The sequence below is a fragment of the Sabethes cyaneus genome, chromosome 3, assembly GCF_943734655.1.
Source record: "Sabethes cyaneus chromosome 3, idSabCyanKW18_F2, whole genome shotgun sequence".
In the NCBI taxonomy this organism is placed as follows: Eukaryota; Metazoa; Arthropoda; class Insecta; order Diptera; family Culicidae; genus Sabethes; species Sabethes cyaneus.
In genome coordinates, this window is record NC_071355.1 from 125,327,181 (window position 1) to 125,352,499 (window position 25,319).

At 41.6% G+C, this 25,319-nt stretch overlaps 1 protein-coding gene across 3 annotated transcripts in view; it reads left to right on the forward strand.

The window, feature by feature from the left end:
* Positions 1 to 25,319, forward strand: part of LOC128743673 (uncharacterized) — a 330,438-nt gene that overhangs the window by 90,525 nt on the left and 214,594 nt on the right. For all 3 annotated transcript variants that reach the window (XM_053840296.1, XM_053840297.1, XM_053840295.1), the window contains exon 2: positions 17,647 to 17,927. In XM_053840296.1, the coding sequence (XP_053696271.1) occupies positions 17,667 to 17,927 (261 nt within the window). In that variant the 5' untranslated portion in view covers positions 17,647 to 17,666. The remainder of the gene's footprint in view (positions 1 to 17,646; positions 17,928 to 25,319) is intronic.

Here is a 25,319-nt window from a genome sequence, read left to right on the forward strand (position 1 = left end):
TACGCGATCAAATGCTGCTTTTAAATCCGTATACATGGCATCTACTTGAGCTCCGCTTTCCATAGTTTTAATGCAGTGCGAAGTAAACTGTGCTAAATTTGTCGTAGTTGGTGATACCTGGAAAAATCCATGTTGGTCTGTTGAGATGTATGCTTTAGCTTCTCGGAATGGCACTCCACCAATTAGAATTTCAAACAGCTTTGAGCCCACACGAAGAGACGTAATTCCTCGATAATTTGCTGTTTTGTTTATCGCCTTTTTTAAAAATTGGAAGCAATCGATTTTTTCCAGCGCGTTGGGAATATCGCCTGTGCCATTGACTGATTAAAAAGTATTTTCAGCGGAGCACATAGGGCGTTCGCACAGTTTATTAACACTATCGACGGGATTCCATTAGGCCCTGCTGATGTTGAAGACTTCAATTTCTTCAGTGCAGCAAAGATTTCTTCAGTGCAGCAAAGATATCTTAGAAGCGGATGCTTCTAAGGTTTAGCACATTGTCCAGAACGTCACGGATAGCATTTTGGACCTGAGTCGGATTTGCTGAAGCAGTTGCAAACACACTCGAAAAGTGTTTAGCAAAGAGGTTGCAAGTGTCACTCGGCTTGCTGGAAGTTTCGTCTGCTAGAAACATGCTGCAAGGTAGCCCGTTTTCTTTACGCTTCTCGTTAACAAAAAACCAGAAACTGGGGGTTTCGTTTCAAATCTGCTTGAGTATGTAACGCGTGTTTAGAGTAGAGAAATCGATTGTACCTTCGGTAATTATTGCTGGCAAAACTAAATTCCCGTCGATTGGTGTAATTGCGAAGTGCGGCAGCTCTCAGCCGCTTTAATTGCCGTAAATGACTGTTCGACCAAGGCGGCTTCGGTCGAGGGCGGGGGAGAGGTACAAATGTTCTGAATTACTGAATTAGTGTGTTCGAGAAAATGTCTACTGCGGCGTTAACATCGGTTGTGTTGTCTAATAGATTATTCCAGTCAATGTGGGAAAGTGTTTCTTGGAGCCCAGAGAAATCCGTTTTTGAAAATTTAAACTCCTTTACCTCAAACACATCTTCGTAGAGTACTTGGTGAGAACATGTAAGGAATACTGAAAGCGGTGGATGCTGCGTGTCGATATCGACAAGCGGGTCGCAGGCTTCAAAACAAGTGCATTGCGAAGAAGCTTCTGCATTTACAAACACAAGGTCGAGTGTTCGATATCGATATCAGTTTTTAACTGTAGACATCTGAAGCGTGTTCAACAAAGACATGCCGTCTAGCACCGTGTGAAGGTAGATTCGACGTACCGCATGGCCAAAGGGTGTGCTGTTCCAAACTAGTCCAGGCTGATTATAGTCCCCAAATAGTAGATGGACTGCGTTGGGATTTAGGGATTACCAACAGTGAGCGAGGAGTCGACATATTTCTGAATTACGGTGACATCAGAGGAGGAGTCTGGAGGCAGGTATACAGCACCCACGCAGATATTGGTATTACGATAAGAAATGTACACCCACAATTGCTCAAGCTCTGAACCGACACTCGTTATTTGTTTTGAAGATAGCTTATTCGATACAGTGACGAGGACGCCTCCACCACGTGTTTTACCGCTACCAGAAGGATCCCCATCTCTGCGATAAACACTGTAGGTTGCTCCAAACAACTGAAGTGAGGTAATTACGTCATTTAGCCAGGTTTCGGTTAGAATGACAACGTTTCCTGGATACCGGTGTGCGTGTCGATGAATGGGTATCAGCCACACTTACATTAGGAGAACGGTGAGCAACAGTATCGGAGACAAATGTGTTGCACATGTCGACTGGCTGCAAGTGAATGTCACAATGAGGCGTTCGGTATCTTCTGTGGCTTCAGGTGGACATATACCCTCCTTGGCTTTACCTGAGAAAACATTAGCGGCGCTGTCATCGGAACTGGATTGTTGAACTACGCTGGTGGAGTGATAAATGCTGTTCGAATTGGTTGATTGCAAGAAGGTGTCACTATCAGGGTGCGCAGTATCATCTATGACTTCGGGTGGACATATACTCTTGGCTTTACCTGAGAAAACATTAGCGGCGCTCTCACCGGAAGTGGATTGTTGATCTACGTTGGTGGAGTGATAAATGCTGTTCGAATTGGTTGGCTGCAAGAAGTGGTCACTATCAGGGTGCGCAGTATCATCTATAACTTCGGGTGGACATATAGTCTTGGCTTTACCTGAGAACACAAAAGCGGCGCTGGATTGTTGATCTACGTTGGTGTATTTGATGCTGCTTTGTCTGTCTATGTGTGATTGTTCTAACTGATGGGGGTGCGTCCCATGCAGCTCTTTTTGCTTCCACGTTGCGATCTTTTCCTCGTCGGTTTTAAGAACGCAGTTCAGCTGATAGTCATGCTGCACCAGGTGCAGAGCGCTGAACCCGTGGTCTGCCTCGCAAACAGTGCGGTAGATTTCATGACGGTTCTGGCTTTCTACGAAATATCTCCGCAACTGTTGGATCTGTGAGGCACAAAGTGCCTGGATATCAATCACACCTATTCCTCCTTCACTACGTGGTAAGGTGATACTTTCGGTGGCCGATTTTGGGTAATGCGAACGGTGTTTTGTCAGCGATACTCTTAATGCTCGTTCGATCGATTCCAAATCCGTTATGGTCCATTTGACCACCCCGAAGCTGTATGTCAACAGCGGCACGGCAAACGTGTTTATGGCCTTGATCTTGTTGCCGGCCGAGAGAAAAGTCTTCATTATACGGTTAATACGATGCAAGAAATTTTCCTGCAGTTCTTTCTTGATCATCGTGTGATGAATACCTTTTAGTTGCAGGAATCCCAGGTATTTGTACGATTCACCTTCAACCATACTCCGAATCTCTTCTCTAGGGTTGACGCGGAAACTTTCGGCGTCTATAACTTTACCCCGGTGAATATTGACGAGTCGACATTTGTCGATGCCCAACTCCATCCGGATATCGTTGCTGAACGTCGAAACCAATTGCAACAATTGATGCAGGTGATCCTTCGTTTCTGCAAACAGCTTCAAATCGTCCATATAGAAGGTTTGGGTAATTTTTGTTCTCGTTGTCCCACTCCTCAACTTGTAACCATAACTGGTTCGATTAAGTGTTCTGCTAAGGGGGTTCATCGCAAGGCAGAACCATAAAGGACTAAAGGTGTCACCTTGGAAGATCCCCCTTCTTATGCTAAGAGTTCTGGATCGTAACACTGTTGCTCCGTCGGTAATGTGCAGCGATGTGTTCCACATTCTTATTGCGTGCTTCATTAGCCTGATGACGCCATCGTCTATTTTATACAATTCCAGTACCTTAATGCGATACGTGTGTGGTACGGAGTCGTAGGCTTTTTTATAGTCGATGTACGCCATACCAAGGTTTCGTTTGTTTTGGCTTGCCTGACCAACAATAACTGCATCGATGATGACTTGGTCTTTGCAGCCTTGTGTGTTTTTTCGGCAGCCTTTCTGTTCTTCTACCAACCACATCCCATCAGTGTTGTGTTGAGCGGGGTTCTCCCATAAATTGGCCCAGAATTGTATAACTTAGCCAATCTCCGGAAGTCCTTCGCTGTAGTTGGGTTTCTCTTTTTTGATGTGGTTATAGAACTCCCTTTCGTTAGTGTTGAACATTCGGTTTTGGTCTTTCCGTTTCAAACATTCAACATAACGTCGCATCCGCTTTGCAAGAGCACTCAACCGCTGTACATGGGCGTCGAGGATCTCCGTGACGTTTAGTTCACTGAGATTTTGGAGCTCTGCGGGTTGAACAATTTCCATTACTTGACGAACCAGCCTTCTCGATCGATTTCCCCTTGTATACTGAGTTAATCGACCGATTTTTACCCGCAAAGATGCAATTCTTTATTGCAATCGTCGCATCCAAGCTGGCTTCTGTTTACTGGGACGTGCACGACTTTCACCAATGTCTTGGGGATAAGTCCGCATACCCAAAATCCTCACAACGGCTACAGCTGCGGAATAAACAATACACTGCAGTTCTTCAAGGTTCTCGGCGGCCTCAGAACACCATGGCAAAATACCCTCGTTAAGAGTGCTTACTGCATTTGTCAGCCGATAGGAATACTGCAGCTTTGGTATCCGGTGTCGAGATAGGGGATCTGTACCTCGAAATTGTGTAACCGCTGCGTCCATTTCGAAAGCTAGTTCGTCTCGTAGCTGTTGTTGACGACCCATGTCTTGTCCTGGGGCGTGTGACTCCCCAACTGGTGTGTTTACAGATGCAACTGATTCGCGTCTTGCTGCATCTATTCCAACAGAACTCCTCCTCGACGTATCACTCGATCTATTCCCTGTTCCCTCGAGCTCCCTTTGCACTTCCAACTTGATGGTATCCAGCTCTGTGGTAGTGAGCATGTTATTCGACAGTATTGTTCGTCGTCGACTGTACAGTTTATTCCGATCAAGTTGGTTAGCAAATCGAGGGAACCGTTCATTGAACATGTCCAGCATCATTGGTCTGCCGGACATATCCGTCTCCAACCTCGTGCAAACGTAGTAGCAGCGGATCACATATATATTCATCTCTCTCGTCCACATGATCCGTTGCCGTGGGCGGCCTGCCAAAGTGAGCGACTGACGTCGGTCAGTCGTAGCATCATTAGTAGGTGCAGCATTGCCTTGGTGGTGTCTGTTGCTGTTTCGTCTGTTTCGCGTTCGGTTTACGGGCTGAGCCCGTTAACTGGAAGGTCGCACTTGCACCTGATCATCCTTCAGCCGCTGTCCGCTTGCTCTGTTCCCCGTTCCAGGACCAGCTCCTATCTCGATTTCTTAGATTGTACTCCATATTGGGTTGACTTTTCTTTCCGGAAGCCTAACCGGTTAGTGAGGTCATGGGCTAAGGTACTTATAGCGGTACCCGCTCGCTTTGTCAGGACTGGTGTTCGGGTATTGTGGTTTTTCATGGGAACTAGACAGAGCCCACTGTTGAGCCCCACCACACCTATAGACCATCCCCGCTGCTTGTCCGGGATTGCTTATTTAATTCGCAACTGACCATTATATCTACTGGCCGTTAGTTATCCGCAACCTACAACCCGCCCGGCCGCTTGCAGCTAAGCACCGTTGAGTCTTCACCTTCTCGAACGGAACCGTGGTTATTATTATTATAGAGTTTTGGCACTTCTCAGCAAAAATGCTGGAAACTTTCACCTACCCTCGGGCTTCTTTATGCCAAGAGGGGTTAGGCTCTGTGGTTCTCATTCACATTTTTTACCTTTGTTATACTATAACAAAGGTTTAAAAATTGGTCGAAAAACACGAAATTGATCCAAGGCCCGGAGGGCCAAGTCACATATACCAATCGATAGGGTTCGACGATTTGAGCAATGTCTGTGTGTGTGTGTGTGTGTGTATGTATGTAATGATTTTTTCTATCGCCTGTTTCTCAGAGATGGCTGAACCGAATCGTTCGCTATTACTTTTGTTTGAAAGGTATTATTGTCTAGTAGATCACTATTGAGTTGTTTCGTGACACGACATTTCGTTTAAAAGTTATAGACAAAAATGTGAAAAATACGTGACACGGGTTTCTCCAGAACTACACGACCGATTACAACGATCTTAGCATCAAATGAAAGCCCTTATTAAAGCTAAATTATTCAGGATTTTTTAATTGAAAACAAACAAGTAGTTTAAAAGTTATGCTTAAAAAATCTGTTTTGACAAGGTAATAATTATCGCCTGTTTCTCAGAGATGGCCAAACAGATTTATGCGCTATTAGTTTCATTTAGCAGGTAATATAGCCGGATAGATCACTATTGAATGGTTTTTTGATTAGACGTTTAATTTGAAAGTTATGAGCAATTGAATACACCACACCAAAATTTACAATAATTTATAATGATTTTAACCAAGATAATTTACCTAATTTCAATTATTTTAATATGAAACGAGAGGTTTTGACACTACGAATATATATGCAAAATTTCATAAGAATTGGTTTTAGTGATCAAAATATATTCAGCCTCGAACACTCGCGCCAACTTTTGTAACACGGTTACTCGCGCGCACAATAGCCCAAAACCAAAGAAAACGTGCGCACTAGAGTTTTGATTGAGAAAACTTGGTTTTAGGTTTATCGAACCTGTGGAAGAGTTTCTAGAAATTTAAGGCTACATCGTCTGGTGGAATTTAAATTTTGATTAATCCCCCTAAAAGTGAAATAAAAAAATTATTTTTCTGCAATGTCAATATAACACATTGATGTGTTCTGCAAAGTTATAGAGCATATTATTACAAGAAATTTTGCTAAAGACAATAGTCTTCTATCTCTGCAGCGAAGATAGAAAAATCTTATTTATTGTATATGATTTTGTAAAATCAGTTTTTCTATTTTTGCTCTTTTTGTAATTGTTGTATGACTTTTTCATGCACTACAAAATTGTACAAATAGTAAAAACACACAACTTTGCTGAAAATAGTATACCTCTATGTTTGCTTGTTTAGGAACTGTGGAACTTTGCTTATAAAAAATACCCTAATTACTCGACTACCAGCAGTCGGATACATTTTAAACATTTTACATTTGCTGATAGTTTTGCTGCATACAGACTGCATTTTTCCATATGAAGAAACAAGAGAAAATTCCAGTTGGGGCCAAATTCTGGTACACCTTACATGCTGATTGCTTCGTTTCTGTGATGGCGGTTTATGCTGATCTATTTTCCCAACAATTGAAATTATTAATGCATTGAATAATAACGATATTTTGCTCATAATAAGTTTATTGGAGAATATACGTTAGTTAAACAACGATTTGTAATTTTATAACAATATGGCGTAGGAAAACCTATACGTGTTGTACAAAATACAACAGCGTGAGTAACCGAAGGTTAATAAAAATTGATGAAAATTATTCAAGAAAACTCTATTGATGTGAATCAAATAGAATGGCATTACAGGAAATTATGCATAGTTCAAAAACCTATAAACTAGACCTTTACTAGGCAATGTATATGTTAAAGAATAAGATTTCCTCTCACAACTTACTTTTATTTGCACTTACTCAGATTAATAACAACTTACTTATCCTTACTCAGCAATTTCATGAAAAAGGGATCTATCAAAATTTAAAAGTGTTCCTATTTTGTTTAAATTTTGTAAACTTATTCAATTTTCAAAAATTTTATGTAAACCAACGCATTACGCAACGTTAACCAATAGACGAAGACGTGCCGATTTCTATCTCAAATAGCAAGTAAGACCGTATAACAAAGGTTCCTTTCACCACTAGGTGGATTAAATCGGGTTTTTTTTTGTTACGTCTGCTCCAGCTGTGTTTAATTGTGGTGATTCAGGAACCTCCTCGTAATATTACAGGTTTCAAGAACCACCGCTTTTTGGATATTGTCCAAATTTTTTTGGAGCTCTAGCTCTTCCAGGGAACGTTGTAGACTACAGGGCACTACTCCGGTGGCTGAGATGACCACCGGAACTATACGTACGCCCTCAAGGTGCCACATCTGCTTTAACTCCTCGGCCAAGTCGTGGTATTTCGTTATTTTGGCCGAGAATGTTGACTGGACATTGCGATCCAGCGGTACAGCGATGTCTATGAGGGTAACGTGCTTCCTCCTTTTGTCGTAGATCACAACGTCAGGACGATAAGGACGTCCGTAATAATCTCACGATCCCAGTACAACTTTATGCAGCTATTTTCCAGAACCGGGCTAGGCAGGTACTTATAGTAGGGTACGTAACAGTTTACCAAGTTGTGCTTCAAGGCGAGTTGCTGGTGCACAATCTTGGCAACTGCATTGTGGCGTCCTAGGTAAGCCGTTTCGGCTAAGGCTGGACAGCCTGCAATCACATGCTCGAACGTTTCCCCTACTGAATTGCACTTTCGACAACGGTCTTCTATGTCTTCGTATGTACCTGCGGTAGTTCTTCGTCGTAATAACCCGATCCTGAATGGCTACCATGAAGCCTTCCGTCTCCGAAAAGATATCACCTCGCACCAACCACGCATTCGATGCCACTTTGTCTATATGCGCTTGCTCTAATTGATGGGGGTGCGTCCCATGTAGTTCCTTTGCTTTCCACGTTTCGACCTTTTCTGGTACGGCTTTTAGGTCGCAGTTCAGCTGGTAATGCTCCTGCGCCAGATGCAGGGCGCTGAACCCGTGGTCTGCTTCACAGACAGTGCGGTAGACAACATGACGAGTCTGACTATCTATGAAATATCTCCGCAACTGCTCGATCTGGGATACGCATAGCGCTTGGATGTCAGTGACACCTCTTCCTCCTTCCATGCGTGGTAAGGTGATTCTTTCGACTGCCGATCTTGGGTGGTGCGAACGGTGCTTGGTTAGCGATACTCGCAAGGTACGTTCAATCGCTTCCAAATCCGTTTTGGTCCATTTAACCACCCCGAAGCTGTATGTCAACAAAGGCACGGCAAACGTGTTTATCGCCTTTACTTTGTTGCCGGCAGAGAGGAGTGATTTCAAAATACGGTTGACACGATACAGGAACCGTTCCTGCAGTTCTTTCCTGATAGTCGTGTGGTAAATACCTTTCAGTTGCAGGAATCCCAGGTATTTGTACGACTCACCTTCAATCATACTTCGAATTTCCTCCCTTTCGTTGATGCGGAAACTTTCAGCGTCCATAACTTTACCCCGATGGATATTTACGAGACGACATTTGTCGACGCCAAGCTCCATCCGAATATCGTTGCTGAACGTTGTCACCAGCTGCAACAAATAACGCAGCTTCTCCATAGTTTCCGCAAACAGCTTCAGATCGTCCATATAGAAGGTGTGGGTAATTTTTGTACTCGTTGTCCCACTTTTCAATTGGTAGCCATAGCTGCTTCGGTTAAGTGCTTTGCTGAGGGGGTTCATCGCAAGGCAAAACCATAGCGGACTGAATGTATCGCCTTGGAAAATCCCCCTTTTTATGCTGAGAGTTCTGGATCGTAACACCTCTATCCCGTCGGTAGTGTGGAGTGAAGTGTTCCACATTCCCATTGCGTGCTTCATTAACCTGATGATGCCACCGTCTATTTTATACAATTCTAGTACCTTAACTAGGTACGAGTGGGGTACTGAATCGTATGCCTTCTTGTAGTCGATGTACGCCATACTGAGGTTTCGCCTATTTCGGCTTGCCTGTCCCACAATGACTGCATCGATGATGACTTGGTCTTTACAGCTTTGTGTGTTTTTACGGCATCCTTTTTGTTCTTCAGTCATCACTCCATTTGCATCGCAATGGTACTGCACCTTTTGGGTGATTACCGACGAGAGCACCTTGTACAGACTTGAAAGACATGTGTGATATGACGATATCACTATTCTTTTCTATTTCCTTTCGTAGCTTTCTTTTAGCAGATTATTAGTCAACGGTTTTTTTGTCGTTCTAACCACAAGCAAGCTAGCAGATGTTTCATTCTGAACATCTGTCATTTTTAAGCGCTATTTGAGTAGGGTTAACGAAGCGCACGCGCTGTTTCCTTTTAGGGATGTAAAGCCATAAATTAAACCCATGCGCAAAAGCATAGGGGTTTAATTATAGTACCAGTAGGGGAATAATGTATATTCACCCCAATAGAATGTTTAGGCAACTAGGGTGGAACCCTAGTAGAAAACCGTTAGACCGTTAGATTAGAAATGTTACTAGGGGAGAACCCCTACAAAGAGGGCTACGAAAGGGACGCACAGTGGAAAATCAAATAAATAGACTGTCTTGACTTCGGGACAGTGTTCAGTATTTCAAAAGTAGCCTTGGTTGCTACATGTAGTGAATACCACACACCACACATGTTATTGGCCTGTACTTGGCGGGATTAGTCGTGTTCCGATCTTTAGGTAGAAGATAGGTTACCCCTTTAGTGATGAATTCTGGCAGCTCCTGGGGGTTTCTTAGTACCGTGTTGAAGCATTCCGCCATCCGCCCATGGATTGCAGAGAACTTTTTATACCAAAAATTGTGCACGAAATCTGGTCCTGGTGCGGCCCAATTCCTGGTATACCGTGTAGCCTCATGGATATCCTCGGCGGTCACTGCTACGGAGGCCATGCGTTCAATTTCACCACTGCCTTCTTCCTCTTCTACCAACCACATCGCATTATTGTTGTGTTGAGCGGGGTTCTCCCATATATTGGCCCAAAACTGTGTAATTTCGCCAAGTTCTGGGAGTCCCTCGCTGTAATCGGTTTTGTTATTGCTGATGTGGTTATAGAACTCCCTTTCGTTAGTGTTGAACATCCGGTTTTGTTGTTTCCGCTTTGAACATTCAACATAACGTCGCATCCGTTTAGCAAGAGCACTTAACCTTTGTACATGGGTGTCGAGGATCTCAGTGATGTTGAGTTCACTGAGATTTAGGAGCTCTGCGGGCTTGACGATTTCTTTCACCTGACGAACCAGCCTTCCTGATCGATTTCCCCTCTTGTATTGTGTTAACCGACCTATCTTCACCCTCAACGATGCTATCCTAGATTCTAGTCGTAGCATCCATGCGGGTTTTCGTGTTTGGAGGCGTACATGGGCCTCACCATTACCTGGGGGGAAGGTCCGTACTCCCATAGTTCTCGCAATGGCTACAGCTGCGGAATACACTATACATTGCAGTTCCTCAAGGTTCTCAGCGGTTTCAGTATACAGTGGCAAAACATCCTCGTTAAGGATTCTTACTGCATTCATTAGCCGGAAGGAATATTGCAGCTTTGGCATCCGGTGTCGGGATAAGGGGTCTGTTCCCCGAAATTGTGTAACCGCTGCGTTCATTTTGAAAGCTAGTTCGTCAAGTAATTGTTGTCGTTGTTGGTCCATTGTTAGTTCTGGAGCATGCAATGATGATTCCTCCACTGACATGTTTATGGATGCAGTCGATTCCCGCCGTACTGCATCGTGCCCAACAGAACTCCTACTCGACACATCGCTCGATCTGTTCCCTGTACTCTCTAGTTCCCTTTGCACTTCCAGCTTGATGCTGTCTAACTCGGCGGTAGTGAGCATGTTGTTTGTCAATATTGCTCGTCGTCGGGTGTACAGCTTATTCCGGTCAAGCTGGTTGGCAAATCGAGGGAACCGCTCATTGAACATGTCCAGCATTCTAGGCCTGCCGGACATATCCGTCTCCAACCTCGTGCAAACGTAGTAGCAGCGGATCACATACATGTTCATCTCCCTCGTCCACATGATCCACTGCCGTTGGCGGCCTGCCAAGGTGAGCGACTGACGTCGGTCAGCCGTAGCAACATTAGCAGGTGCAGCATTGCCTTGGTGGTGTCTGTTGCTGCTTCTTCGGTTTCGCGTTCGGTGTACGGGCTGAGCCCGTTGACTGGAAGGTCGCTCTTGCACCAGGTCTTCCTCCAGCCGCTGGCCGCTCGCTCTGTCCCCCGTTCCAGGACCAGTTCCAGTAGGGGCTCTTTCCTCGGGCGATCGCATTATTATTCTATTCCGTAAATTGTACTCCATATTGGGTTGACTTTTCTTTCCGGAAGTCTAACCGGTTAGTGAGGTCATGGGCTAAGGCACTTATAGCGGTACCTACTCGCTTTGTCAGGACTGGCGTTCAGGTATTGTGGTTTTTCATGGAAACTAAACAGAGCCCACTGTTGAGCCCCACCACACCCATAGACCATCCCCGCTGCTTGTCCGGGATTGCTTATTTAATTCACAACTAACCATTATATCTAATGGCCGTTAGTTATCCGCAACCTACAACCCGCTCGGCCGCTTGCAGCTAAGCGCCGTTGAGTCCTCACCTCCTCGAACGGTGCCGAGTTATTATTATTATTATTATTATCAGAATTTTTCACTTCTCAGCAGTAACGCTGGAAACTTTCACCTACCCCGGGCTATCCGTTTTGCCAAAGGGGTTAGGCTCTGAGGTCTCATTCATCAGTTATTAATTTTTTTGGTGTTTGAATGTTTGCTTCGGTTGGATCAGTTATGGTGGTTCAGGAACCTCCGTACAATGTTGCAGGTACCCAAAACCACCGCTTTCTGGATTACTTGTAGTTCGGTGCGCAGCTCCAACTCTTCTAAGGAGCGCAGTAGCGTACAGGGAACTAGTCCAGTAGCAGAGATTACTACTGGAACTATTCGTACTTCCTCCAGGTGCCACATTTGCCGTAACTCCTCGGCCAAATCATGGTATTTCGTGATTTTGGTCGAGAAAGTTGATTGCACATTGTGGTCTAGCGGTACAGCAATATCGATGAGGGTGACCCGCTTTATCCTTTTGTTGTAGACCACAATGTCAGGGCGATTGGCACGTATGAGGACTTCCGTTATGATCTCGCGATCCCAGTACAGCTTTACACAGCCATTTTCCAGGACTGGGTGGGGCAGGTATTTGTAGTAGGGTACGTAGCAGTTTAACAAGTTATGCTTCAAAGCAAGTTGTTGGTGCACAATCTTGGCAACCGTATTGTGGCGATTGAGGTAGGCTGTTTCTGCTAACGCTTGGCAGCCTGCAATAACATGCTTAATCGACTCCCCTACTACATTGCACTTACGGCAACGATCCTCTATGTTTTCGTGCAATATGTACCTGCGGTAGTTCTTCGTTGCAATAACCCGGTCCTGGATGGCTACCATGAATCCTTCTGTCTCCGAAAAGAGATCACCTCGCACCAACCACGTATTTGATGCTGCTTTGTCTACGTGTGATTGTTCTAACTGATGGGGGTGCGTCCCATGCAGCTCTTTTTGCTTCCACGTTGCGATCTTTTCCTCGTCGGTTTTAAGAACGCAGTTCAGCTGATAGTCATGCTGCGCCAGGTGCAGAGCGCTGAACCCGTGGTCTGCCTCGCAAACAGTGCGATAGATTTCATGACGGTTCTGGCTTTCTACGAAATATCTCCGCAACTGTTGGATCTGTGAGGCACAAAGTGCCTGGATATCAATCACACCTATTCCTCCTTCACTTCGTGGTAAGGTGATTCTTTCGGTGGCCGATTTTGGGTGGTGCGAACGGTGTTTTGTCAGCGATACTCTTAATGCTCGTTCGATCGCTTCCAAATCCGTTTTGGTCCATTTGACCACCCCGAAGCTGGATGTCAACAGCGGCACGGCAAATGTGTTTATAGCCTTGATCTTGTTGCCGGCCGAGAGAAAAGTCTTCATTATACGGTTGATACGATGCAAGAAATTTTCCTGCAGTTCTTTCTTGATCATCGTGTGGTGAATACCTTTTAGTTGCAGGAATCCCAGGTATTTGTACGATTCACCTTCAACCATACTCCGAATCTCTTCTCTAGGGTTGACGCGGAAACTTTCAGCGTCCATAACTTTACCCCGGTGAATATTGACGAGTCGACATTTGTCGATGCCCAACTCTATCCGGATATCGTTGCTGAACGTCGAAACCACTTGCAACTTATTATTATTATTATTATTATTATTATTATTATTATTATAGAGTTTTGGCACTTCTCAGCAAAAATGCTGGAAACTTTCACCTACCCTCGGGCTTCTTTATGCCAAGAGGGGTTAGGCTCTGTGGTTCTCATTCACATTTTTTTTTGTTGTTACGTCTGCTCCAGCTGTGTTTAATTGTGGTGATTCAGGAACCTCCTCATAATATTACAGGTTTCAAGAACCACCGCTTTTTGGATATTGTCCAAATTTTTTTGGAGCTCTAGCTCTTCCAGGGAACGTTGTAGGCTACAGGGCACTACTCCGGTGGCTGAGATGACCACCGGAACTATACGTACGCCCTCAAGGTGCCACATCTGCTTTAACTCCTCGGCCAAGTCGTGGTATTTCGTTATTTTGGCCGAGAATGTTGACTGGACATTGCGATCCAGCGGTACAGCGATGTCTATGAGGGTAACGTGCTTCCTCCTTTTGTCGTAGATCACAACGTCAGGACGATAAGGACGTCCGTAATAATCTCACGATCCCAGTACAACTTTATGCAGCTATTTTCCAGAACCGGGCTAGGCAGGTACTTATAGTAGGGTACGTAACAGTTTACCAAGTTGTGCTTCAAGGCGAGTTGCTGGTGCACAATCTTGGCAACTGCATTGTGGCGTCGTAGGTAAGCCGTTTCGGCTAAGGCTGGACAGCCTGCAATCACATGCTCGAACGTTTCCCCTACTGAATTGCACTTTCGACAACGGTCTTCTATATCTTCGTGCAATATGTACCTGCGGTAGTTCTTCGTCGTAGTAACACGATCCTGAATTGCTACCATGAAGCCTTCCGTCTCCGAAAAGATATCACCTCGCACCAACCACGCATTCGATGCCACTTTGTCTATATGCGCTTGCTCTAATTGATGGGGGTGCGTCCCATGTAGTTCCTTTGCTTTCCACGTTTCGACCTTTTCTGGTACGGCTTTTAGGTCGCAGTTCAGCTGGTAATGCTCCTGCGCCAGATGCAGGGCGCTGAACCCGTGGTCTGCTTCACAGACAGTGCGGTAGACAACATGACGAGTCTGACTATCTATGAAATATCTCCGCAACTGCTCGATCTGGGATACGCATAGCGCTTGGATGTCAGTGACACCTCTTCCTCCTTCCATGCGTGGTAAGGTGATTCTTTCGACTGCCGATCTTGGGTGGTGCGAACGGTGCTTGGTTAGCGATACTCGCAAGGTACGTTCAATCGCTTCCAAATCCGTTTTGGTCCATTTAACCACCCCGAAGCTGTATGTCAACAAAGGCACGGCAAACGTGTTTATCGCCTTTACTTTGTAGCCGGCAGAGAGGAGTGATTTCAAAATACGGTTGACACGATACAGGAACCGTTCCTGCAGTTCTTTCCTGATAGTCGTGTGGTGAATACCTTTCAGTTGCAGGAATCCCAGGTATTTGTACGACTCACCTTCAATCATACTTCGAATTTCCTCCCTTTCGTTGATGCGGAAACTTTCAGCGTCCATTACTTTACCCCGATGGATATTTACGAGACGACATTTGTCGACGCCAAGCTCCATCCGAATATCGTTGCTGAACGTTGTCACCAGCTGCAACAAATGCCGCAGCTTCTCCATAGTTTCCGCAAACAGCTTCAGATCGTCCATATAGAAGGTGTGGGTAATTTTTGTACTCGTTGTCCCACTTTTCAATTGGTAGCCATAGCTGCTTCGGTTAAGTGCTTTGCTGAGGGAGTTCATCGCAAGGCAAAACCATAGCGGACTGAATGTATCGCCTTGGAAAATCCCCCTTTTTATGCTGAGAGTTCTGGATCGTAACACCTCTATCCCGTCGGTAGTGTGGAGTGAAGTATTCCACATTCCCATTGCGTGCTTCATTAACCTGATGATGCCACCGTCTATTTTATACAATTCTAGTACCTTAATTAGGTACGAGTGGGGTACTGAATCGTATGCCTTCTTGTAGTCGATGTACGCCATACTGAGGTTTTGCCTATTTCGGCTTGCCTGTCCCACAATGACTGCATCGATGATGACTTGGTCTTTACAGCCTTGTGTGTTTTTACGGCATCCTTTTTGTTCTTCAGTCATCACTCCATTTGCATCGCAATGGTACTGCACCTTTTGGGTGATTACCGACGAGAGCACCTTGTACAGGCTTGAAAGACATGTTATTGGCCTGTACTTGGCGGGATTAGTCGTGTTCCGATCTTTGGGTAGAAGATAGGTTACCCCTTTAGTGATGAATTCTGGCAGCTCCTGGGGGTTTCTTAGTACCGTGTTGAAGCATTCCGCCATCCGCCCATGGATTGCAGAGAACTTTTTATACCAAAAATTGTGCACAAAATCTGGTCCTGGTGCGGCCCAATTCCTGGTATACCGTGTAGCCTCATGGATATCCTCGGCGGTCACTGCTACGGAGGCCATGCGTTCAATTTCACCACCGCATTCTTCCTCTTCTACCAACCACATCGCATTATTGTTGTGTTGAGCGGGGTTCTCCCATATATTTGCCCAAAACTGTGTAATTTCGCCAAGTTCTGGGAGTCCCTCGCTGTAATCGGTTTTGTTATTGCTGATGTGGTTATAGAACTCCCTTTCGTTAGTGTTGAACATCCGGTTTTGTTGTTTCCGCTTTGAACATTCAACATAACGTCGCATCCGTTTAGCAAGAGCACTTAACCTTTGTACATGGGTGTCGAGGATCTCAGTGATGTTGAGTTCACTGAGATTTAGGAGCTCTGCGGGCTTGACGATTTCTTTCACCTGACGAACCAGCCTTACTGATCGGTTTCCCCTCTTGTATTGTGTTAACCGACCTATCTTCACCCTCAACGATGCTATCCTAGATTCCAGTCGTAGCATCCATGCGGGTTCTCGTGTTTGGGGGCGTACATGGGCCTCACCATTACCTGGGGGGAAGGTTCGTACTCCCATAGTTCTCACAACGGCTACAGCTGCGGAATACACTATACATTGCAGTTCCTCAAGGTTCTCAGCGGTTTCAGTATACAGTGGCGAAACATCCTCGTTAAGGATTCTTACTGCATTCGTTAGCCGGAAGGAATATTGCAGCTTTGGTATCCGGTGTCGGGATAAGGGGTCTGTTCCCCGAAATTGTGTAACCGCTGCGTTCATTTCGAAAGCTAGTTCGTTAAGTAATTGTTGTCGTTGTTGGTCCATTGTTAGTTCTGGAGCATGCAATGATGATTCCTCCACTGACATGTGATTCCCGCCGTGCTGCATCGTGCTCAACAGAACTCCTACTCGACACATCGCTCGATCTGTTCCCTGTACTCCCTAGTTCCCTTTGCACTTCCAGCTTGATGCTGTCTAACTCGACGGTAGTGAGCATGTTGTTTGTCAATATTGCTCGTCGTCGGGTGTACAGCTTATTCCGGTCAAGCTGGTTGGCAAATCGAGGGAACCGCTCATTGAACATGTCCAGCATTCTAGGCCTGCCGGACATATCCGTCTCCAACCTCGTGCAAACGTAGTAGCAGCGGATCACATACATGTTCATCTCCCTCGTCCACATGATCCGCTGCCGTTGGCGGCCTGCCAAGGTGAGCGACTGACGTCGGTCAGCCGTAGCAACATTAGCAGGTGCAGCATTGCCTTGGGTGTCTGTTGCTGCTTCTTCGGTTTCGCGTTCGGTGTACGGGCTGAGCCCGTTGACTGGAAGGTCGCTCTTGCACCAGGTCTTCCTCCAGCCGCTGGCCGCTCGCTCTGTCCCCCGTTCCAGGACCAGCTCCAATAGGGGCTCCCTCCTCGGGCGATCGCATTATTATTCTATTCCGTAAATTGTACTCCATATTGGGTTGACTTTTCTTTCCGGAAGTCTAACCGAGGTCATGGGCTAAGGCACTTATAGCGGTACCTACTCGCTTTGTCAGGACTGGCGTTCAGGTATTGTGGTTTTTCATGGAAACTAAACAGAGCCCACTGTTGAGCCCCACCACACCCATAGACCATCCCCGCTGCTTGTCCGGGATTGCTTATTTAATTCGCAACTAACCATTATATCTAATGGCCGTTAGTTATCCGCAACCTACAACCCGCTCGGCCGCTTGCAGCTAAGTGCCGTTGAGTCCTCACCTCCTCGAACGGTACCGAGTTATTATTATTATTATTATTATTATTATTATTATTATTATTATTATTATTATTTATTAGAACCAACCTATAGAACGGTAATTGTTTCATCTTAGTGCAAAATCATGTATCAGATGTTTAAGTGTAGCACATTAATTTTTTTTTCTACAGAAGGTGTATTGTTCTATTTCACAGGTATTCCCGTATGTAGAACTATGTCAGAGATTATAAGCGGCATGGATAATGAAAGCTGTAAGAATATGGTGTCCAATTTGCCATTACTTTTTGCTGGTGGTTATCCAACATCATTGGAAAAAATAAATGAAACTCAGCTGGAAAAATTTATACCTTTCATGGTCCAGTGTTCATTGGGATACATCCAGATTCCCACGTCAGAAGGATATAGTGAACCAGAATGGTGGCCTGGAGATCTCGAGTTCTTGATGCCGTTTAGTAGACCCAAGTCGTTTGTCGGGGTAAGTTTTCAAGATTACCAATACTAAAAGTTGTAACTTAGAAGCATATGTTCGTAATGCAAAATATAACGTGGTTTTATTACGTATTGCATTAGTATTCCATTCTACTACACATTTTACTTACTGAAATAATCAAACGTCATCCGTAGTTATCTTGCGACCCACGCGACTAATAATATAGAGTGAGTGTTCCTTCGAAAATAATCAATGGACTGTAATCTAGGTAATCCTGGCTTACTATTCGAATCCTTTCACAATTCGCCAATTTCACAACTGGTCTACGTAGGATATCCAATGATTAACGTCTGCCGCACTCTGCTGTCTCGTCAGAGTATTATACGTTCGATTTTTTCTGTAGCTTAGATTATTAAAGGAAGTAGATATGTCAGTGTTCGATTTCCTCATACATGAGTAAAAAGTATGCCATCAGCACTATCTACTGGCGGCAGGGTTTACTAGGCTATCATAGTCTTTGTATTGCCTTTTCATAATACACAGTGTAGTGACAGATGATATAGTCAAACGTGCACCTGCGAGAACGCTTTACGAACATTATGACAAGCTAGTAACTCCTTTTACCGTCAGTAGCCACTTTACTGACGATTGAATCTGCGAAGAGTGACGTATCTATGTTTTGCTTACTATGGAGTACCGTGAAAGCACCAGTCGACGCGCAGTTCCAGTGGCCGCGTACCCGGCAATATTTTCATTAATTACATAAAATTAAGATAAAAACCCGAATTAATCCACCTAGCGGCGTGACCTAGCCTTTCTACTGCCACAATAATCATTATTTAATTTCTCAGGAACTTAATTGTAATATTAGACTATATTTTTAAATATCCGTTCCGTATTCCTCAAAATCCTTATTTGCCAGTAAAATTCACAACGTATTGTGTAGAATAATTATACTTTCTTTCCTTGTGTGCGTAAATACATGTAAGCGTCATTTATGTTACTTGATGAACACCTTATTTAGTTTTATAATATTTATAGAAAAATAATGTAAACACAAAAGATAATTTTTACAGACCTGCATGAATATGTATAGAAAATTAGAAATTAACCCTCTAACGGGTCTACAGACGGTCTTAACTTTCGGGCTTCAGAGCCACATACGAAACTTGTTTTGAATTGACAATATGAAGTGTTTGTTCATAGCAGATTTTTTGATATTTTGATATTAATACCATGCATTCAAAAGTTAGCATCTTTGAAAAACAAGAGTTCAGAAAAATTATTATTATATTTCGCTTTTGAAGAAAAAGGATATCTACAACAAAATGATTGATCTCAAAATTTTTGCTTGGCTTCAATTTTGCAATATATCTGAATTAGAAAAAATAACTGAATAGAGCATTAGATATTAAAACAAGAAATGGAACTATTTCTTAGCTAGCGCTCCTTCAGATAATTATTTTTGCATGAAAATCAAAACTTAAGTTTCTTTTGAATGTACTCTCATGAAAAGATAGTCATTAGCTTGATCGCATCGTTTTTACAATGTTAGAGGGTTAGGAAAACAAGATGAGGTCGAAAAATAGTGCCAAAGCTGCGCCATAAACATGCTTGAGAATGGGAAATATGATCGATATGATTCCCAGTGCTTGTCTGTTTTTGATTTATTTATTAAAACATGATACATGACATAAGACATCTGTCCTTTAAAATATCACTAACGAAAACAAATCTTACAAAATTTCTACCGTGCAACGTTTACTTCCTATTTTTCATATAACATTTCTAAGCTCTAGTATCTATTGATTGAAAAGAGCATCTATTGATGCGCAGAATTTGTTTGGAGTTTGTACAAATTTATTTGGAAAAATCAACTCACTAGTATTTTTAATCCTACACACCACTATACCTACATGCTTAAATAAACTGCTTTTCTTCGCTTTTTGCTTTTCTTGTACAATTGTAAGTAACAGCAAGTGAAGAAAATGACAATTGAAATCTGAAATCAAAGAAAAGAAAAAACTTTTCGATTGAATCCCGCTATTTAATATTTATTTGCAACAGATACGTAGTTCTCCTACGACGTGCAGGCTTCATCAGTGTCTTATTTCAAAGCGTATACGTATCTTTCGCGAATAAATATTAAATAGTGGAATTTAGTCAGTAAAAGTTTTTTCTTTTCTTTAATTTCAAAGTTCGTATTCCACTAAGAGGCTTCAAAAACTTCAGACAATTGACGTGTTTCTCACTTTTCTTGAATTTCATTGCAAATTTTAAAATTGCAAATTGTCATCACATACATACATACATACATACACACATACATACATATATACATACATACATACATACATACATACATACATACATACATACATACATACATACATACATACATACATACATACATACATACATACATACATACATACATACATACATACATACATACATACATACATACATACATACATACATACATACATACATACATACATACATACATACATACATACATACATACATACATACATACATACATACATACATACATACATACATACATACATACATACATACATACATACATACACACATACATCACACACATCTCATACATTGAATACAATCAACATTTGATTGATATGTTTTGATTTCACACGTTTTAACGGTTTAATATACGGTGCTTAAGTGTTAAAGTTTGAATAACTTTTGAATGAAGCGTCCGATTTTAAATAACTCGGTTTCGTTTGATAGATCTCAGCAGTAATTTTCAAATAATCATAAAATGTGTGATGTTTTTCATTAAATTAATGCTTATATGTTACATAAATATGTTTTAAATACTATTTTTTCACATTTCTTTATGTAACTTTCAAACTACAAGTCCAATCGTCATGAAATTTGGAAGTTAAGGGTTTGCAAGGCTCCTCTTTCATATGCAATCAATTTTGTTCAAATCGGTTAAGGGACCTATGAGATAATGAAGTCCCATATTTTTCGTATTTTTATACATAACTTTTGAACAAAAAGTCCGATCAGTATGAAATTCAATAGCGACCAATGGGACACCTAGACCTTTCATTAGACACTAAGAACATTAAAATCGGTCCAGCCATCTCCGAGAAAAGTGAGTGAGATTAAAAGCGTCACATACACACACACACACATACACACACACACACACACACACATACATACACACACACAGAAAATGCTCAGTTTTCGAAACTGAGTCGAATGGTATACAACATTCAGCCCGCAGGACCTTCTTTCCATTTCCGGTTTTCCAAGTGATTTCTATACCTTTATACTATATATTTATATAGTAGAAAGGCAAAACCCGAATTAATCCACCTAGCGGTGTGACCTAGCCTTTCTACTGCCACAATAATCATTATTTAATTTCTCAGGAACATCTATAATTAATTTGACTATATTTTTAAATATCCGTTCCGTATTCCTCAAAATCCTTATTTGCTAGTAAAATTCACAACGTATTGCGTACAATAACTATATTTTCTTTCCTTGGGTGCGTAAATACTTGTAAGCGTCATTTATGTTACTTGATGAACACCTTATTTAGTTTTATAATATTTACGTGATTTATAGAAAAATAATGTAAACACAAAAGATAATTTTTGCAGACATGAATGAATATATATAGAAAATTAGAAATTAACCCTCTAACGGGTCTACAGACGGCCGTAACTTTCGGGCTTCAGATCCACATACGAAACTTGTTTTGAATTGACAATATGAAATATGTGTTCATAGCAGATTTTTTGATATTTTGATATTAAGGGGAAACCGAAAGTGGCTCAAAGATGGCTGGATAAATGGCTACCATTCGAAGCATGTATTGTTTTGCGCGTTAAAAATGCATCTGTATTGGCAGAGCACGCTTTCGCCACGTAATCAGTGCTTCCAGCGCTGTTATAATGTCCTAAAACTAGTAATTCAATTTATCGATCTGCTGTGTATCAATAAACGCTCAGCAAAACATAATTGCTAATGGAAAATAAATTTAACTGAACATATCGATCACTACGTGTTCATAAAAGCGACCAATGTATAATTTGGAATTAGTTAATAGATATTTGGTTACGCACATATTTCGTTGAACTAGCGATGTCCGAAAAAGCAGCAATACAGTATCAAACTTTCGTCACATCAATGAGCTTTTAAAGAGCTTTCAACTTTCGCCGCATCGATGAGCTTAGAGTGAAATAAACAAACAAAACGCAAACGCAGGAATCAAAAACGCAATCCGATGCAAGCGGATTAATTAAACATCCTAGTGATCCTACGCATTATTCAGTTGCTGCTGTTAATTTTGATTGAATCGGAATGCCTTGATAAAGAAAACAAACCCTTTTTCGGGATGTTTGTAGTCAGTGCGGTTAGCTGCGGATCAGCTGTTTTTGTTTGCAAGCTCCGCTATTTGACATATATTACCAATACTAATGCAATATTCAAATAAACGTTTAGGTTTTTAACGAACACATGAGATGTACAGTACAGTGTTTGTCGCACTAACACAATAACGTTAGCCACTTTCGGTTCCGCCTTAATACCATGCGTTCAAAAGTTAGCATCTTTGAAAAACAAGAGTTCAGAAAAATTATTATTATACTTCGCTTTTGAAGAAAAAGGATATCTACAACAAAATGATTATTCTCAAAATTTTACTATTAGTTTGCTTGGCTTCAATTTTGCAATATATATGAATTAGAAAAAATAACTGAATAGAGCATTAGATATGAAAAAGAGAAATTGAACTTTTTCTTAGCTGGCGCTCCTTCAGATAATTATTTTTGCATTAAAATCCAAACTTAAGCTACTTTTGAATGTACTTTCATGAAAAGATAGTCATTAGTTTGATCGCATCGTTTTTACAATATATTCCGTTAAAAGGTTAGGAAAACAAGATGAGGTCGAAAAATAGTGCAAAAGCTGCGCCATAAACATGCTTGAGAATGGGGAATATGATTTCCAGTCATTTTTGATTTATTTATTAAAACATGATACATGACATAAGACATCTGTCCTTAAAAATATCACTAACGAAAACAAATCTTACGAAATTACTACCGTGCAACGTTTACTTCCTATTTTTCATGTAACATTTCTAAGCTCTAGTATCTATTGATTGAAAAGAGCATCTATTGATGCGCAAAATTTGTTTGAAATTTGTATAAATTTATTTGGAAAAATCAACTCACTAGTATTTTTAATCCTATACACCACTATACCTACATGCCTAAATTAACTGCTTTTCTTCGCTTTTTGCTTTTCTTGTACAATTGTGAGTAACAGCAAGTGAAGAAAATGACAATTGAAATCTAAAATCAAAGAAAAGAAAAAACTTTTCGATTGAATCCCACTATTTAATATTTATTTGCAACAGATACGTAGTTCGACTACGACGTGCAGGCTTCATCAGTGTCTTATTACAAAGCGTATACGTATCTGACCGCCCAGCTAGCTTCGAGGTACGATGCTGGTCTAACAAGCCAGTCGTCATATGTTCGAATCTCGGCTAGGCGGTGCTTGCTAGTTAGAGTCAGTAGGATTGTTGCACTGGCCCCGTAATTTTCCTGTACTCTAACAGCCGGCTGCGAAGTCTGTCGATAAAGAAGGGTAATGTCTAAAGACGGTATAAACCCATGGCTTTGGCTTTTATACGTATCTGTAGCGAATAAATATTAAATAGTGGAATTTAGTCGGTAAAAAATTTTTCTTTTCTTTGATTTCAGAGTTCGTATTCTACTAAGAGGTTTCAAAATCTTCAGACAATTGACATGTTTCTCACTTTTCTTGAATTTCAATGCAAATTGAAAAATTGCAAATTGTCATCACATACACACATACATACATACACACATACATACATACATCCATACATACATACATACATACATACATACATACATACATACATACGTACATACGTACATACATACATACATACATACATACATACATACATACATACATACATACATACATACATACATACATACATACATACATACATACATACATACATACATACATACATACATACATACATACATACATACATACATACATACATACATACATACATACATACATACATACATACATACATATATACACACATACATCACACACATTGAATACAATCAACATTTGATTGATATGTTTTGATTTCACACGTTTTAACGGTTTAATATACGGTGCATTAGAGTTAAAATTTGAATAACTTTTGAATGAACCGTCCGATTTTAAATAACTCGGTTTCGTTTGATAGATCTCAGCAGTAATTTTCAAATAATAATAAAATGTGTGATGTTTTTCATAGAATTAATGCTTATATGTTACATAAATATGTTTACATAAATATGTATTTTTTCACATTTCTTTATGTAACTTTCAAACTACAAGCCCAATCGTCATGAAATTTGGAAGTTAAGGGTTTGCAAGGCTCCTCTTTCATATGCAATCAATTTTGTTCAAATCGGTTAAGGGACCTATGAGATAATAAAGTCCCATATTTTTCGTATTTTTATACATAACTTTTGAACTAAAAGTCCGATCAGTATGAAATTCAATAGCGACCTATGGGACACCTAGACCTTTCATTTGACACTAAGAACATTAAAATCGGTTTAGCCATCTCCGAGAAAAGTGAGTGAGATACACACATACACATACACACATACACACGCGCACACACACATACATACACACACACACACACACACACAGAAAATGCTCAGTTTTCGTAACTGAGTCGAATGGTATATGACATTCGGCCCGCAGGACCTTCTTTCCATTTCCGGTTTTCCGAGTGATTTCTATACCTTTATACTATATATTTATATAGTAGAAAGGCAACACATATAATGTTATGCATTCAGTTCTGTTGTTACACTTTTTCTGTTTATGTTAAAGCAAAATAGACAACCAGGCGACGCTTGAAGAAAAGAAAAAATAAAATCAGCCGATTTTTTTTCCTTGTTGGGGACCACTGCGAGCAGTTCTTTGATCTATTGTGGTGTGTCCTCTTTTGCTGTATGCCTTTACTTATGAACAGCTACTATGTCGTTTAGTAATTGTTATTTTAATTGAAGGCATCATCCCAACACGGTAATATGTAGAGAATAAATTGTACTACTTTCTGAGGAGAACCAGCCCATATTTCCGGGTGATACTACAAGACGCCATCTTTGCAAATTTGTCAGCTGACAAACTAAAGAAGTGCATTCTTGAATTTAAGAGTTTCTTCCACAAAAACGGTAACGAGAACTGAACTAAACATGTTTTCATATGAAATGCTGCACATTTTGATTATTGTTGCATTTTTGCTGGTATTTTCGAGTGTGCGGCCATTGGTACAGTTAAAATATTACCTTTCCTATCGCCGCGCATGGGTCTTTGGAAGAT